Genomic DNA, 15,792 nt, shown 5'->3' with positions numbered 1-15,792 from the left:
GGTGTTCCCACAGCGACCCTCCGGGGACTGGGGCTGGCTCCTGACTCTCGACAGCTGGCAACTCTTACGTACACCTGCCATGAGAAGGTGCTTTCAGCTGAAGCCTCCCAATGTGACTCCATACCATGAATTTCTATGGGACAGACATTCTTCCAGGGGCTCCACGCACGAGGGCGGGAGGAGGGAGGCATGACCCACCAAGTTACGCTCTTTGAGATATTTGCACAAAGGAAACGGCCGCAGCTCAACCCGAGCTCCCCTTTCACTGAATCTGCCCCACTTAGCTCTACTACCCTTCTAGGTCCAGAAGCACTAAAGGGGGTTATTGCAGGGCTGCAAAGGAGCCAGTGATAGGAATCCCCCGAGTTCAAAGCTACCACTCTTTCATCTAAAAAGACAATTGTATTGCTACAGTATTTACTGGTGTCAAATCCCGGGACAATCTAAAGGGCTAGACTGGGTCAGGAGACCACGAGAAGGAAACACTTAACGTTAAGAAGTTACACCGCTATCAACCCGATTTTCTATTCCTCCAAGTTCTTCCTTAGAGTTCAGAGTCGCAGCGCACCCTAAATGCTGCTGCTAGTGGCAGCTGCCTTCCTGGCTCTGGTCTCTCGGGACTCCTCCTCCTTCCTACAGGACCAGGACCATCCCTTCTCTCTCCCCGCTGTGTGTCAATTGTCTCTGGCCTCAGCCTTCTTTTCCCAGTTTTCCCCAAAGGCTAGAATCACAGCCGTGACCTCCAGACTGCCGCAGCCCCGTGCTGCGGTGCTGAAAAACACTGCTCGGTCTTCGTAGCTGGCAAGAACGCTCCTAAGAAAAGCAGTATTGACTTCTGGGGGGAAACCAGTGTTTCACTAAATATGAATCCAGAAAGACACGACTTCTTTGGAAAGGAGTCTGAGCAGGTGGGAGATAGAAAGGGAAAAATATACTTAGCTCAGGACTGTGACTGATTTTAAAAGACAGGCCTTTATTGTTTTAGAAATAGCTAAAAAATAGAAATATGCAGCATCTGGTGAACTAAAATTTTCATGATTTGGAGACTGCGAGAGGTCATTTTTTTAACACCCCCCCATGATATCTGCAATCCTCTGAAGATCTTTCACTTCAGGGAAACGGAAGACTTTTCCACAAGATCTACGTCTTTCAACCTAAGCCCAGAATGACCGACATTCACAGCACTGCAGAATACAGTACAACTCTTTTTTCCAACCATCTATCCACACTGATCAGTTTTAGAAGATACTGGTGTCACATGACGCAGTTTCTTCTTTGTGGTGGAATATTAACTAACAGCAAATGGGAAGACAACACAAAATTAGCTGACTGCCATGCTGACTGGGAATTAAAAAAGAAGTGACCTGGGGGGGGTGTTCGTTCAACAATATTTATAAACAAGTCCTATACATCAAGACTACATAAGAGAAGTCTAGACTGTTGTCATATCTTATGAACGTCTGTCTCTTATTTGCTCTGGTGAGCTCTCTTCGGTTGTAATTTCATAAGAAGGAACGGTTTCTAAAGTAGGCAAGGAACCCTGATTCAATTCAGGACAGCAGGCCTCAGCCACCATCGCACACATGACCAGCGGACACGGTCAGTCAGGCACAGCCACAGACCCCACAAGTGGCCAGAACTGGCTTTCGAGGCTTCCCAAGAGGGGCCAGGAGAAGTGACTGTGAGCCCACCTGCACCCGCGCAGCTGACTCCAGCCCCACCACATTCTCGATCCTTCTAAACTCAGAACTGGCTCCAAGTGTGAGCAGCTACAGAGCCTGGACACAGTAAATGCTTAATAGATGCTCCTACGAGCACTGCCGACGCTGCTAGCACGCTGCTGCCACCACCACTGTGCTCGTCACGTGAGCCCACAATGACCCTGACGGCAGGTTGGGGAAAGCTACTTTGTCTTCACTCTAACAACAAGGACACAACTGCTGTTTACTGAGCTCTTACTTGCCAGGCAGCGTGCTAAGCGTTTTCTTTTACGTAAATACAACAGTGATGCCATGAGGTACGTACAAGTATCACCACCTTTTGCAGATAAGGAAGCTGAGGCTTAGAGGGCTGAAGCGACTTGCTCACGGTCGTACATACATACTCACACCCTTACGTGCACAGGTGGGGAGCTGCAGTATGAGGTGAGTTAGTGCTGACTTTGGAGCCCCACTCCTCCCTCCAGCCGGCAGTGCCAATCCACCTGCTCAGGCAGCTTTCTATTTCCCCACCTGCCTCTATCCATTGAGTCCTCTCAACCTCTAAAGCGCAGTGATTCGTCACAATTATCTGGGGGCGACACTGTGCAAGATTCAAAAGAAGTCCTCGTTTGTGCAAAATCACACCCAGGACCTACTGTCTCGGGCAGCGGCCAAGAGTCCTGGCAACTTCCTCTTCTGCTGGGCGGGATGGAGCTGGGACAGCTGTCCACCACCAGTCTCGGGAGGATGACGCTCACGGGCAGTCCTGTTCTAGGAAGAACCAGCGGCAGCGAAACATCCCCGTTCTTGGCTTGACAATCCATTTCCCCACCTTGAACCTTGATGCACTGGGGTTACTGAATTTGAACTTCTGTTGGTTCAAATCTTTGTGTTCCAAACTTTGTGTTCCAAACTTCTATTTCCTGTTAATTGTATCTGTCCCGAGAGATGACCAATACTAAAATTTACACAATTTAAAAGATAAAAGCAAGCTTTGAAATGCAAGAAAAATAACACGTAACAGTAGTAATATTTACATTCAAATCTATTGCAAGATGGCAAAAGTTCAGCAACATTTAAGGACTATCAAGTTTCATTAAATGGTTCCATGTTTTTGTTGAAAAATATAAAAATATTTTTCTATAAACACTTCATAAGAGGCAACGTGAAAATTACCATATTTTACAGAAATAATTAAGTCCATCCTCAAATGTTCCTTTTTAATCCTCTAACTGCAACTTTCAGGTCTAGAGGGAAAAGTTATTTTAAACCCTGTCCTGTGACTGTTGTCTACACATTTAAATTACGGGGAAAAGTCTTTAGAACTTAATTTTTCGACTATTTAAAATAAAAGCAAGACACAAAAATCACTTGGCAGTCAGATGGGACATGAGAGCCAACACAGTTCTTAAAACCAAGAGTTGCATTAGGCAGAACTCAGAGACCAGAAATTCCTTTTTCTGCCTCCCTCATGCTGTTGGCAATTCCGCAAGTCCACGCCAGGCTTCCTTAAGTTTCTTGTGATATTCACGGGCCGCACACAGATCTCATAGTGCATTGTACTCCACACATTTCGATGGATCTGTAGGAAAGTGCTTCTGGCAAATGGTCATTAACCTCTTCAATCCCTAAGAAAATAAAAATAAATAATGGTTGGTTATGATATGGTTAAACTATTCTCGATCGCCCTCCTCTGTACTCACTCCAGTTTACCAACGTCCCCGCTAAAATGCAGCAGTCCCCTGCAACACCACTCAGATGTACACTGAAAGATTTAATCGTGTGCACTCAGAGAAAGGTACAAGATGGTCATAGCTTGTTCACAAAAACAATAACATCAAAAGTACCAGAAACAACCCAAATGTCCATCATAGGAGAATATGTGAATAAGCTTTACTATGCTCACAAATGGAACATACTACATCAGTAAAAAAGAACTACATAGAGCTACAATTTAGCCTTTCTCCACCAGGTTCCAATAGAGAATTAAGCCCTGCTGGCTAGCCTAAAGCATCCATTATATGTAATGAGACAGCTCCTCTCCGATGTACCCTAAAAGGGTGCTACATGTGTCCCATCCTTGGGAGAAATGAGAAAACGGGCACTCAAATCATCTTCTGTGTTCTACGGTCCAGATGAGAAACTCTGGTTGAGAACAATGGATATACATGAATCTTAGAACGTTAAATGTAAAGAGCAAGTGGCAAGGGGCTTCCCTGGTGGTGCAGTGGTTAAGAATCCGCCCGTCAATGCAGGGGACACGGGTTCAAGCCCTGGTCCAGGAAGATCCCACACGCCGCGTAGCAACTAAGCCCATGCACCACAACTACTGAACCTGCGCTCTAGAGCCCACGAGCCACAACTACTGAAGCCCGTGCACCTAGAGCCTGTGCTCTGCAACAAGAGAAGCCACCGCAGTGAGAAGCCCACACATGGCCAACGAAGAGCTGCCCCCGCTCGCAGCAACTAGAGAAAGCCCACAGGCAGCAACGAAGACCCAACGCAGCCAAAAAAAAAAAAAGCAAGTGGCAAAATGCTATATACAGTATTACACCATTTAAAACTTTTTTTATTATATATAATTTTTACAGGTTACTTTCCATTTACAGTTATTACAAAATATTGGCTGTTTTCCCCGTGTTGTACAGTACATCCCTGAGCCTGTCTTACACCCAACACTTTGTACCTCCCCCTCCCCTATATTACCTTTCTCCCCCCGCCTCCCAACTGGTTACCACTGGTTTGTTCCCTGTGTCTGTGAGTCTGCTTCTTTTTGTTATGTTCACTAGTCTGCTGCATCTTTTAGACTTCACATGTCAGTGACGTCACTGTCTCTCTCTGACTTGTGTCACTTGGGCATAACGCCCACAAAGTCTGTCCCTGCGGCTGCTAAGGGCAAAGTTTCACTCTTCATGGCTGAGCAGTACTCCACTGTGTATATGGACCACCTCTTCTATCCATTCGTCTACTGATGGACACTTAGGCTGTTTCCATGTCTTGGCTACTGTAAATAGTTCTGCTATGATCATTAGGGTACATGTATCTTTTTAAATTAGTGTTTTGGGGTTTTTCTGGATATATACTCAGGAGTAGAATTGCGGGGTCATATGGTAGTTCTATTTTTAGTTTTTTAAGACACCTCCTTAATGCTCTCCACAGAGGCTGCACCAATTCACAAACCCACCAACAGTGTACAACAGTTCCCTTTTCTCCTCATCCCTGCCAGCATGTTATCTGTAGACTTTTTAATGATGGCCATTCTGACAGGTGTGAGGTGGTATCTCATTGTTGTTTTGATTTGCATTTCCCTGATGATTAGCCACGTTGAGCATATTTTCATGTGCCTGTTGGCCATCTGCATTTCCTCTTTGGAAAAATGCCAATTCAGTTCTTCTGCCCTTTTTTTTTTTTTTTTTTGCGGTACGCGGGCCTCTCACTGTTGTGGCCTCTCCCGTTGTGGAGCACAGGCTCCAGACGTGCAGGTTCAGCGGCCATGGCTCACGGGCCTAGCCGCTCCGCGGCATGTGGGATCTTCCCGGACCGGGGCACAAACCCGTGTCCCCTGCATCGGCAGGCGGACTCTCAACCACTGCGCCACCAGGGAAGCCCTGCCCATTTTTTAAGTGGGCTATTTGTCGAGCTGTAATGGGCTGTTTATATACGTTGGGTATGAATCCTTTATTAGTCATATCATTTGCAAATATTCTCTCTCATTCAGTAGGTTGTCTTTTAGTTTTGACAATGGTTTCCTTTACTCTACAAAAGCTTATAAGTTTAATTAGATCCCATTTGTTTATTTTTGTTTTGTTTCCATTACTCTAAGACAGATTCAAAAAATATTGCTTCAATTTATGTCAGAGTGTTTTGCCTGTTTTCCGCTAGGAGTTTTACAGTATTTGGTCTTACACTTAGGTCTTTAATCCATTTTGAATTTAAGTCTTGTATATGGTGTTAGAGAATATTCTAATTTCATTCTTTCACACGTAGCTGTTCAGTTTTCCCAGCACCACTTATTGAAGAGACTGTCTTTTCTGCACTGTATATTCTTGCTTCCTTTGTCCTCAATTAATTGACCATAAGCCATGGGTTTATTTCTGGGTTTTCTATCCTGTTCCATTGATCTATGTGTCTGTTTTTGTGCCAGTACCATAATGTTCCGATGAAAGTCAGGGAGCATAATTCCTCCAGCTCTGTTCTTTCTCAAGATCGTTTTGGCCATTTGGGGTCTTGTGTGTTTCCATACAGATTTTAAGATTAGTTGTTCTAGTTCCGTGAAAAATGCCATTGGTAGTTTGATAGGGATTGCATTGAATCTGTAGATTGCCTTGGGTAGTATGGTCACTTTAACAATATTGATTCTTCTACTATTATACCATTTTAATACAACTCAAAAACAACTTAAAAATAATATATTGCTAAGAAATACACACATAACACGGTGGAATTATTTTTGAAAAAGCAAGGAAATGACAAATTGTGGATAATGGTTACTTCTGGGGTACAGGAGGAAAATACAGATTCTATGATCTTCAGAAAGTTCTAGTTCTTAAGCTGGGATTAAGGCCTTTACACATTTATCTTATTCTTTGCTTCATAACTTACATATCACATGTGTTCTTTTTTACGTACCAAATATTACACAATAAAAAAATTGTACTATAATCATAAAAAATAGCACAAGCACGACCTGGCCAGTTCTGCAGAATGTAGTCTTAGCACTACTACACCGCCTTCGTTCTGTACCTTTGGCATCTGTTACCATGGCCTTCGGTTCTTTATAGACAAATGCAATACGCAAATTCCCATGATGTCACAAATTTCAGGTGCTTTCTATCTCGTCTACAATTTGGCCAGTTCTCATCCAGTCTATAACTTCATAGTGATATTTTTAACTGATGATAAGAACTGTCACAATTAAGAAAGATTCAATCAGTCCCTTTCAACTCATCCTTCAGTCTGTGATCTTTTAAAATCTTTAGTGGGCATTTTATTTTCAGTTATTCTTCTTAGCTTTCTCATCCACCAGCAAGCAAACATGCCTCTAAGTCATTATCCAAGTTCACAAACAGGCCAGGGACAAGGGCAGAAACCTGCGATGTGCCACTATAGATCTCTCCAGAACAATTCTGCAAGTTTTACAACTAGCATTGAATCCTATTTACTCTTTTATCTACCAGCCTACAAATGTCCTTGTTTACAAGGAGACACTTTGTCAGATGTCTTACTGAAATCTAGACATCTATAGCAATATTGATAAGTTATTAAAAATGACAACCAGTAACAGCAGCACTTAATTTTAATGATCTCCAAAGCAATTTTTGGCACAAATTATTTTAAGGTTTCTCACCTTGCATTCACAAAAACTGAAACGACCCAGTTCCTAACACAGTAAGAACAATGAAATGCCATCAGAGGCCAAAGGTTGACTATGTTCAGGTCTATATTAGATATGAAAAAATATATAGCACATTACCTGGTACTTAACTAGTATTCCCCCCAAATTCATTTTCTTTCCTAAAAATGATACAATGAAATATCATGTGGTCTTAAAAGAAGAAAGAGTTTCATGACCCAGTGGGAAAAGCAGAGTATGTTGCTGGAATTATACAATCTAGTAACAGAAAAGTGCATCTAGAAGTCCGAGCAGGAAGGGTAAACTCCCTCAAAATACATACTAATGTTAACAGGTAGCGAAAACATCACCAAAGATCTAGAACTCTTACTCTGTAATTACCTTCATATTCAAACAACACTTAAGCTAAGTAAAATCACCAAAAACAAACAAAACAATGAGGTAAAAAGCCTGCCAAAGCTCTTTGGTCCCACAGTAAGCAGATAACACAAATATAAATTACTTCTACGAAGTGAGCTATAATCTAAGAGAGTCAACATCAGAGAAACACGATTTTCAAACATTTCGCGTCAAGTCCTTTGTGGGTTCAAAGACTGTCCATATTATGCTATTTAAGGAGTGGGAGTGTGGAGGGAGGTTATCCTTCAGCTGGTCTCCACGAAGGAAGACTTTCACCAGGAAGTGCGAAGGAAGCCCGGGAGCCTGCTGTGCTCCTCGTTCTGCTGGCGCTGTTGCTGCTAGCTGCGCCTAATCGGGTGTTGCTTTAGGACAAAGACCCTTCCCTCTCACAGTCCAGCTTCTCCTGCTGTGAATTCTAATCCTGTGGCTACAGAACTGGAGCTGCAGCCATGGACATGTCTGTGATATCATTAAAAGGATCCTAAGTCTCCTAAAGGAAGAGGTGAGAAGAGAGGCAAAGCTAGGAAAGGGAACAGTCCAATGAAAGACTAAACAGCTTTAATCTGCAGCAAAACACAGCAAGAATTATTATGAGCCAATGAAAGGCAAACAGATGCTAAGACGCTGGGGGTCATTTTCCTTACACTGTAGGAATTAGAATTTTAGGTGTTTGTGCCTTATTGAAGATATCTGTGATGCTTATTTACACTCACTGAACAGATTCTACGCTTAAAAAATGAATATTAAGAGTACCCTGGGGCTTCCCTGGTGGTGCAGTGGTTGAGAGTCCGCCTGCCGATGCAGGGGACACAGGTTCGTGCCCCGGTCCGGGAAGATCCCACATGCCGCGGAGCGGCTGGGCCCGTGAGCCATGGTCACTGAGCCTGTGCGTCCGGAGCCTGTGCTCTGCAACAGGATAGGCCACAGCAGTGAGAGGCCCGCGTACCGCAAAAAAAAAAAGAGTACCCTGTCTGAAATCTTAGCTGTCAAACAGTTGTGAAACTCAACAGTCTCCATCATAAACAGTTACCATGGAACGTTACAGTAAATTTTTGCCATAAGGACTGACAGCACCCAGCACAGAGTTTTAAAGGGGCATAACCTGATGATAACATATGAGTATTTTCCAAATGGAGACAAAACTTTTCAGTTAGGTCCCTCAGGATTTTAGTTTCAAATTGCTTGGGGATGCTTAAACCAGTAAGACAAGGAGCTGCTTAGCTTAGCTTATTGCAAATAGCTTTTTAAAAACAAGTAGTATTTTTAAATATAATTTTCACTTTTATAAAAGCAATACATTTATTTAATAAATCCTTATTCAGTGCCTACTACGTGTCAAGCACTGCTCTAGGCTCTGGGAATAGAGCAGGGGAAAAAAAAAAGAAAAAATCCTCACCCTCATTGAGAATATACGCTAATAAAGGAAGACAGACGAGAAACAAAATATGTAAAACGGACAAGAAACAAAATGAATATGTAAATATCTAATGTGTTGAATGGTGGCAAGTGCTATGGAGAAGGTCAGGCAGGCAAGAGGCATGTGTGGATGTGGGAAGTGGCCGGAAGGGCTCTGGCTCTCCCTGAACTAGGGAGCCACTGTAGGGCTCTGAGCAAGAGAGCATCACAGTCTGGTTTGTATTTTAACTGGATCCCTCTGGGTGCCACACAGACTGAACAGAAGAGGGGCAAGGAAAAAAGCACGGAGAGGAGACCCTGCAGTCATCCAGAGAAGACAGGCAGGGGCCAGACCCAGACGGTGGCAGTGCAGGTGGTAAGAAGGGATCACCCCAGATGTAAGCTGAACATGGGACAATCATGGTTTGCTGACAGGACATGGGCTGAGACAGAGAGAAAAGCCAAGGGTAATCCCATGTTTTGTGTGCATGTTATTGTATATATTTTTTAAATCACACAGTTCTTCTATCAAATAATAGCAGTCCCCTGCCTCACCATTTCCAATCCCTAATTCCATCACCCCAAAGGCAACCACTCCAAATCTCTTAGGCGTTTCTTCTGGTATTTACTGCCATATTTCTAGATACTACACACTGACAGTGCTTGATTTTTTTCCAGTTTTTATTTTTCTACCTCCTATGAAAGGTGAAGATTTCATCTCTTACACTACGTGCATTGGCCCCACCTATGCACACACGCGCCTTTCTCTCCCTCTCCTCCCCCAAGTCACAGTCCTCAGTGAGCACGATGTTTAGGATATACCTCATGTCTACATAAATATTGTCCAAAACAGAGCCAATATCCTTTTTCTTAGGTATTCTTCCCCATCTTTTTGCTTTTCTGTGTAGATATCAATTCATTCTCCAACAGTGAGACTACTCTCAATATGACCAAACACATCAGGTAGTACATCTGTTCCACTTTTTTCCTGGAGCCCTCTGTCTTATCTGTTCCAATCTAGATCAACTGAATTCCAGACCTCTTTGTACTGCTACAATCCTAGAGCATCCCTTCACCTTCAACCTGGGAATTCCTTTTGCCCTGCTCCTGTGCTGGATCTTTGTTTGCTTCCCTCATTTTGGTGGAGCACAGCCTCAAGTATTAGCAATATAACAGTGGAGTTAAGACTATGCAAGTTCAAATCCCAATTCCACCATTTACTAGCTGTGGGACCCTGGGAAATTACTTTTCCATGCCTGTTTCCGCACTTGTAAAACAAAGAAATCATAGTAGCATCCTCTTACTACATATGTGAGAGAGAGAAGAGAGAGAGAGAATATATATGTGCTAAATTGCTGCAGTGAGCACACAGTAAACACCATATAAGTGTTAGCTACAATAATAATGATTCTAGAGAATGGGTATGTGACACAAGATGGGTCACACTTTTGAGACTTTTCCTGTCTGAAAATATCTTTAACCTATACTCACACTTGACTGTTCATGTGGGAATAGAATTCTGAGTTGGAGACTTTTTCCCTTACTAATACAAAGGCATTGCTCCACTGTCTTCCAGCGTCCAGAACCGTTAATGAGAAGGATGAGGGCATTTTAATTCCTGAGTCTTCATAAGTGACCTGTTTCTTTTCTCCAGAAGCACTGAAAATCTCTTTATCCTTGGCCTCCAATATTTGATTATATTGAGCCTTGATGTGAGATCCTTCCTATTCATTTGCTATGAATTCAGTGAGCTCTTTTTTCATTCTAGAAATGCATGTCCTTCAGCTCTGGGAATTCTTCCTGCATTAATTCTTTATTTCCTACCCTCCAATTTCTCTGTTCTCTTTTTCCTGGAATTTGAATAGTTGCAGACCTTATAGACTGACTCTTTTATTCTCGTATCTTTCATAGTTCTGATATTTCCTCAACTTTATCTTATAACCCTTTTATCTAATTTTTAAATTTCTGCTATAATGTTTAACTTCTGAAAGCTTGTTTTAATTCTTTTTTTGTAGCTATTGTTATTTCATAGTTACAACCCTATCTAAGGATATTAATTTTTTAATCAAAGGGGTTTTTTCTGTTCCCTATGCTATAATTCAGTTTCTCTCAACTCCTTTTTTTCCATGTGTTTTTTGGTCTCTGTCTTTCATGTTGGAAACTTTCCCTGAATGTCTGATGATCCTAGGTGAACATGCATATTTATGAGTAAGGCAATAAGGAGCTAAAGGAAACTCACCGAATGGGCAGGGCTCATCAATGGAGCTTCATCTTAGGACAATATGGCAGCAAGTTAGTTTTTTCATTAGCAGAATACTAATTGTTAGTAACTGCGCATCTTTTCTCTTGGGTCAGTTCACAGAGAAGAACCCTCCTGTCTCCTGAGGTGGGATAACAGCCTGGCTGCCAGCATCAGAGGCACCAGTGGAGAAAAGGAACCAGAGGTCTCATCTGTCAGGAGAAAGGCAGGAGGGCCCACTTGCACAGGGTAGAAGGAATCTCTGGACTACTTATCCTAATTCTCAACCACTCCTTCATTTTCAGTCCCATCCCATGGTCCAGTCTTTTTTTTAAGATTTTTTTGATGTGGACCATTTTTTAAAGTCTTTATTGAATTTGTTACAATACTGCTTCTGTTTTATGTTTTGGATTTTTTGGCCACGAGGCATGTGGAATCTTAACTCCCCAACCAGGGATCAAATCTGCACCCCCTGCATTGGAAGGTGGAGTCTTACTGGACTGCCAGGGAAGTCCCTGGTCCAGTCTTTTAGAAGTACCTAAAAGTCCCACGTCCTGAGCCTTTCCAGATTCTACAGAGTCCTCATTAATGGCTCCTTAATGACTTTCTCCCCATACAATATTTTACTAAAACTGATTTTTTTTAAAATCAATTCTGTTTCTAGGAAAACATTCTGCATTTAAAAGTCTAACTGATGAACTGTACACTTAAAAATGGTTAAGATGGTAGAGCTGAATAAAGATTTTCTTTAAATGGTTAAGATGGTAAAATTTATGCCATATATATTTCACCACAATTTTTAAATAACCTAATTGCAAGCATTACAGCATATTCTAGATAAGGCATAAAAATATCAATTACATATACAGTTTGGTGTATCACAGTATGTGATATAGGATACAAATCCTGAATAGAGTTGTTTATATCCAGATAAATCAATGAACCATTAAAACAATCATCCTGCATCAACTCAAAAAAACAGCAATTTTTTATCATTGCAGAAAGCAAATGCTTTTTAAAACCAAACCAGGGCTTCCCTGGTGGCACAGCGGTTGAGAATCTGCCTGCCAATGCGGAGGACACGGGTTCGAGCCCTGGTCTGGGAGGATCCCACATGCTGTGGAGCAACTGGGCCCGTGAGCCGCAACTACTGAGCCTGCGCGTCTGGAGCCTGTGCTCCACAACAAGAGAGGCCACGACAGTGAGAGGCCCGCGCAAAAAAAAAAAAACAAACCAAATTACAATCATACCCTTTTAGCTAGATTCGCCTTTTATTTTATAAACTATCATTAGTTAATAGCACTTGAGGGAGACTTTTTTTGTTTTTAAGTAATCTCCTTACTGAAGTATACGGAAGACATTTTATCAATTATTTCTGTTCCTGTCACTAGTGTACCCTGTAAGAACAAAGTCTTGAAAACGAAAGCACAGATGCGTTTAGTGGTGCAGCCTAGGAACATGAAGAACAGGGATAAGTTGAGAACATTTTCCATGCAGCTATTTAAATTCCGTCAACAAACTGCCAAGGTTCCAATAAAGGAACGAATTACCATGAGATATTTAAGTTACTAATTAATCCTAACTTCAGACTAAAGGAATACATATTTGACTCGAAATGTGATTTTCAAAAAATGTGTACTTAATGATGAAAAGTTAATTTCTACAATAGCAACTAACATTCATAGCCATGCATAAAAAGGCCAAGCCTTCAAGAATTGCCCACAGGAATTCTTTTCTTACAAGTATATGATTAACATTGAGTTGATCTGAATTACTCATTCTAGACTTTTTAATACCCGATCTGGATCTAGCTACTTGGGATGATGGCAGATGAAGGCCATCTCATGCTACTTCTAATGAAGAGTCCCAATGCAAGTATTAAATGTATTAAAATATTCAGGATCTGTAGGACTTAGTGGAAAATTAAAGAAAAAATAGTTTGGGACTAAATCTTCTTCTGGAGTGTATGGTAAGAAATAGAGAGGTGCTCTCAATTTTTACTTGTCTGAATGTTTGATATATAAAAGAACATTATTTCCAGTTCAAAGGTTCATCACTTCACAGAAAGGAACAAATTACAAGTGATTATTCCATTTTGAAAACAGCACTCACGTACTTAACGAAGTTAGGTAAAAATGTATGGCAGGGCTTCCCTGGTGGCGCAGTGGTTGAGAGTCCACCTGCTGATGCAGGGGACACGGGTTCGTACCCCGGTCCGGGAAGATCCCACATGCCGCGGAGCGGCTGGGCCCGTGAGCCATGGCCGCTGAGCCTGCGCGTCCGGAGCCTGTGCTCCGCAACGGCAGAGGCCACAACGGTGAGAGGCCTGCGTACAGCAAAAAAAAAAAAAAAAAAAAAAAAAAAAAAAGTATGGCAAATGGCCGATCTGAGCGAAGATTTTGTCTGACAAGGCCTTCACACTGCACGGTGATCTGACTTTTCTTTTTAAGCATGTGGTTGAGAAATACAGAGTTAACACCCCAAGTTAAACGTCTATTTAGTTGCCAGCTAAAAAGCAACATGGCACAGTTTAGACCAGCATTCCCCACAGTATGCTTCTACCCAACAATGGCGTTCTGTAATATTAAAAGGTAATGTATGTGAAAGAGAAATGATAGCACTATTTTTCTCTAAAAATTTCTTTTAATATGCCAGGAAGTTATTAAATGGGTAAACAGTTTGTTACCAAGACAACTTGCCTTTAAGAAATGGTTTATCAGAGCCAAAAATGCCAGGAGGTAGCATAAGGCCGCTTGACCCACAAATGTGTGACATACAATCTTATGCATAGGGAGTGTTGACCAGCTAACCATGACATGTGCATACAACACATGGATCACGTTGTGATCACTCACTGCAGTAATGTTTCTGTTATACCATTTTCAGCAATTCACGAACATATAAATTTACAAACGCTCCATGAACAACTAAATTTGACAAATTCTAGTACAGGTGAAATATGCCAGATTCTGAAATGCAGATATAAATATCTGACATAAGATGCTGGGATGATGTTTTTAACCAGGGAATTTACAAACTTAAGGTCATTGAACACAACTTGCCAGAGAAGATTATGGGACATTTTGCCTTTTGGAACAGTGAACGCTTGAGGAAAATTATTTGGAATGAATATTACTCCTTAATCTTCTAATCCCCAAAGAAACCTGTGTTGTAACACAGCACAGACAGACTAATCTATAGGAATCAGGGAGGGTATCCACAGGAAACAAAGGGCATACTCAAACTGGGTAATTTGACGGTAGCAGTCCCAAGGACTTTACAAAGGCGTGGGCAAGACCGGGACCCGTGAGCTGACAACACTACAAAGCTGTGGCTAGCCTGTTTTCTAAGGGGGCAAGGGAGAAGACTGGTTACCAGAAACCCAGAGAGGGTAACTAACTGTATGGAGACGGCTGTGGCCTTGGGTGGAAGGGTGTAGTGACTCTACAGGGAGGAAGCCAGGGAAATAAATACCCCAAACTCGTTCTTCTTCCACCTACAGAATGCCTTCCAGTCCCTCTCATCGCCTGCCCCGTTCAGAAGTCAGAGGGCAAGAGAGCCTGTCCATGTTGTTCATGAAAGCCAGGTTTCCAGGGCACAGAACACGGTGAGGAAGGATGGAGTGGATCTGGAGGGCAAATCACCACGTGATGTCCATTTCAGCTTTTCTTCCTGCTCTTCTTTACCAACAAGTAAAGAACACCCAAGATATGAACCTTTTCAAGAGATGTCTTGAAATGACTGAATTATAAAGACTCTAAATAGTCAAGAACTTCCTTTAATCTGTGTAGAAGAAGCTTTATCCAAATCTGGGCCAAAGGCTACATCTGCACTGGCAGACCGACCAAAGCCCTTGAAGTTCCTACCAACAACTTCCATCTCGCCCTAGATTTGAGGCTACCGATAAGCTATACAACTTCTCTTGGATCTACATGGTGAGCAAACCCTCCCTGTGGTGTGTTTAATTTTTGTGAGAAAGAGAACACTTCAAACAACCTTCACAGTTTAAATTCTATAGAGGTTTGCATAAAACCCAAAGATGAAATCATGTTACAGTGAAGAGCCCGCTGAATTGTTTTTACCGTATTTCAGAAAACAGTTACTTCTCACCAATATTTCTACATAAAAGAAAATAATTACATATTGCAAGGTTTCATTTAAATGATGTCCAAGAACTGGCAGAATTAACCAATAATAACACATGTCAAAACCATGGTTATTTCTGATGGGAGGAGGAATTAGGCTGGGAAAAGGAATGAGGGAAACTTCAGGGGTGCTGCTTGAAATCTCCTATGATCCAGACCTCATTTTATGTCTTGATAAATATCACATATATATGAAGAATCACTGAGCTGTACAATTAAGATTCGTACACTTTACAGGCTGCACTGTTTATTAAGGTTTATTATATATCAATTTAAAAAGAAAAATTTTATTCAACATAGTTTTGGAAGTTTTAGCCACAGCAATCAGAGAAGAAAAAGAAATAAAAGGAATCCAAACTGGAAAAGAAGAAGTAAAACTGTCACTGTTTCCAGATGACATGATACTATACACAGAGAATCCTAAAGATGCTACCAGAACACTACTAGAGCTAATCAATGAATCTGGTAAAGTAGCACGATACAAAATCAATGCACAGAAATCTCTTGCATTCCTATACACTAATGATGAAAAATCTGAAAGAGAAGTTAGGGAAACACTCC

The 15,792-nt window shown here is 41.8% G+C and overlaps 1 protein-coding gene across 1 annotated transcript in view; it reads right to left on the bottom strand.

Moving 5' to 3' along the window:
• Positions 1-11: 11 nt before the first annotated feature.
• The window catches only part of PRPF18 (pre-mRNA processing factor 18), a 52,283-nt gene continuing 36,502 nt past the window's right edge, over positions 12-15,792 (bottom strand). Inside the window, exon 10 of the mRNA XM_079914376.1 lies at positions 12-3,328. Coding sequence (XP_079770502.1) covers positions 3,248-3,328 — 81 coding nt within the window. The 3' untranslated portion in view covers positions 12-3,247. The remainder of the gene's footprint in view (positions 3,329-15,792) is intronic.

Source organism: Stenella coeruleoalba (genome assembly GCF_951394435.1).
Source record: "Stenella coeruleoalba genome assembly, chromosome: 2".
Taxonomy (NCBI): domain Eukaryota; kingdom Metazoa; phylum Chordata; class Mammalia; order Artiodactyla; family Delphinidae; genus Stenella; species Stenella coeruleoalba.
This window is presented reverse-complemented; position numbering and strand designations above follow the sequence as displayed.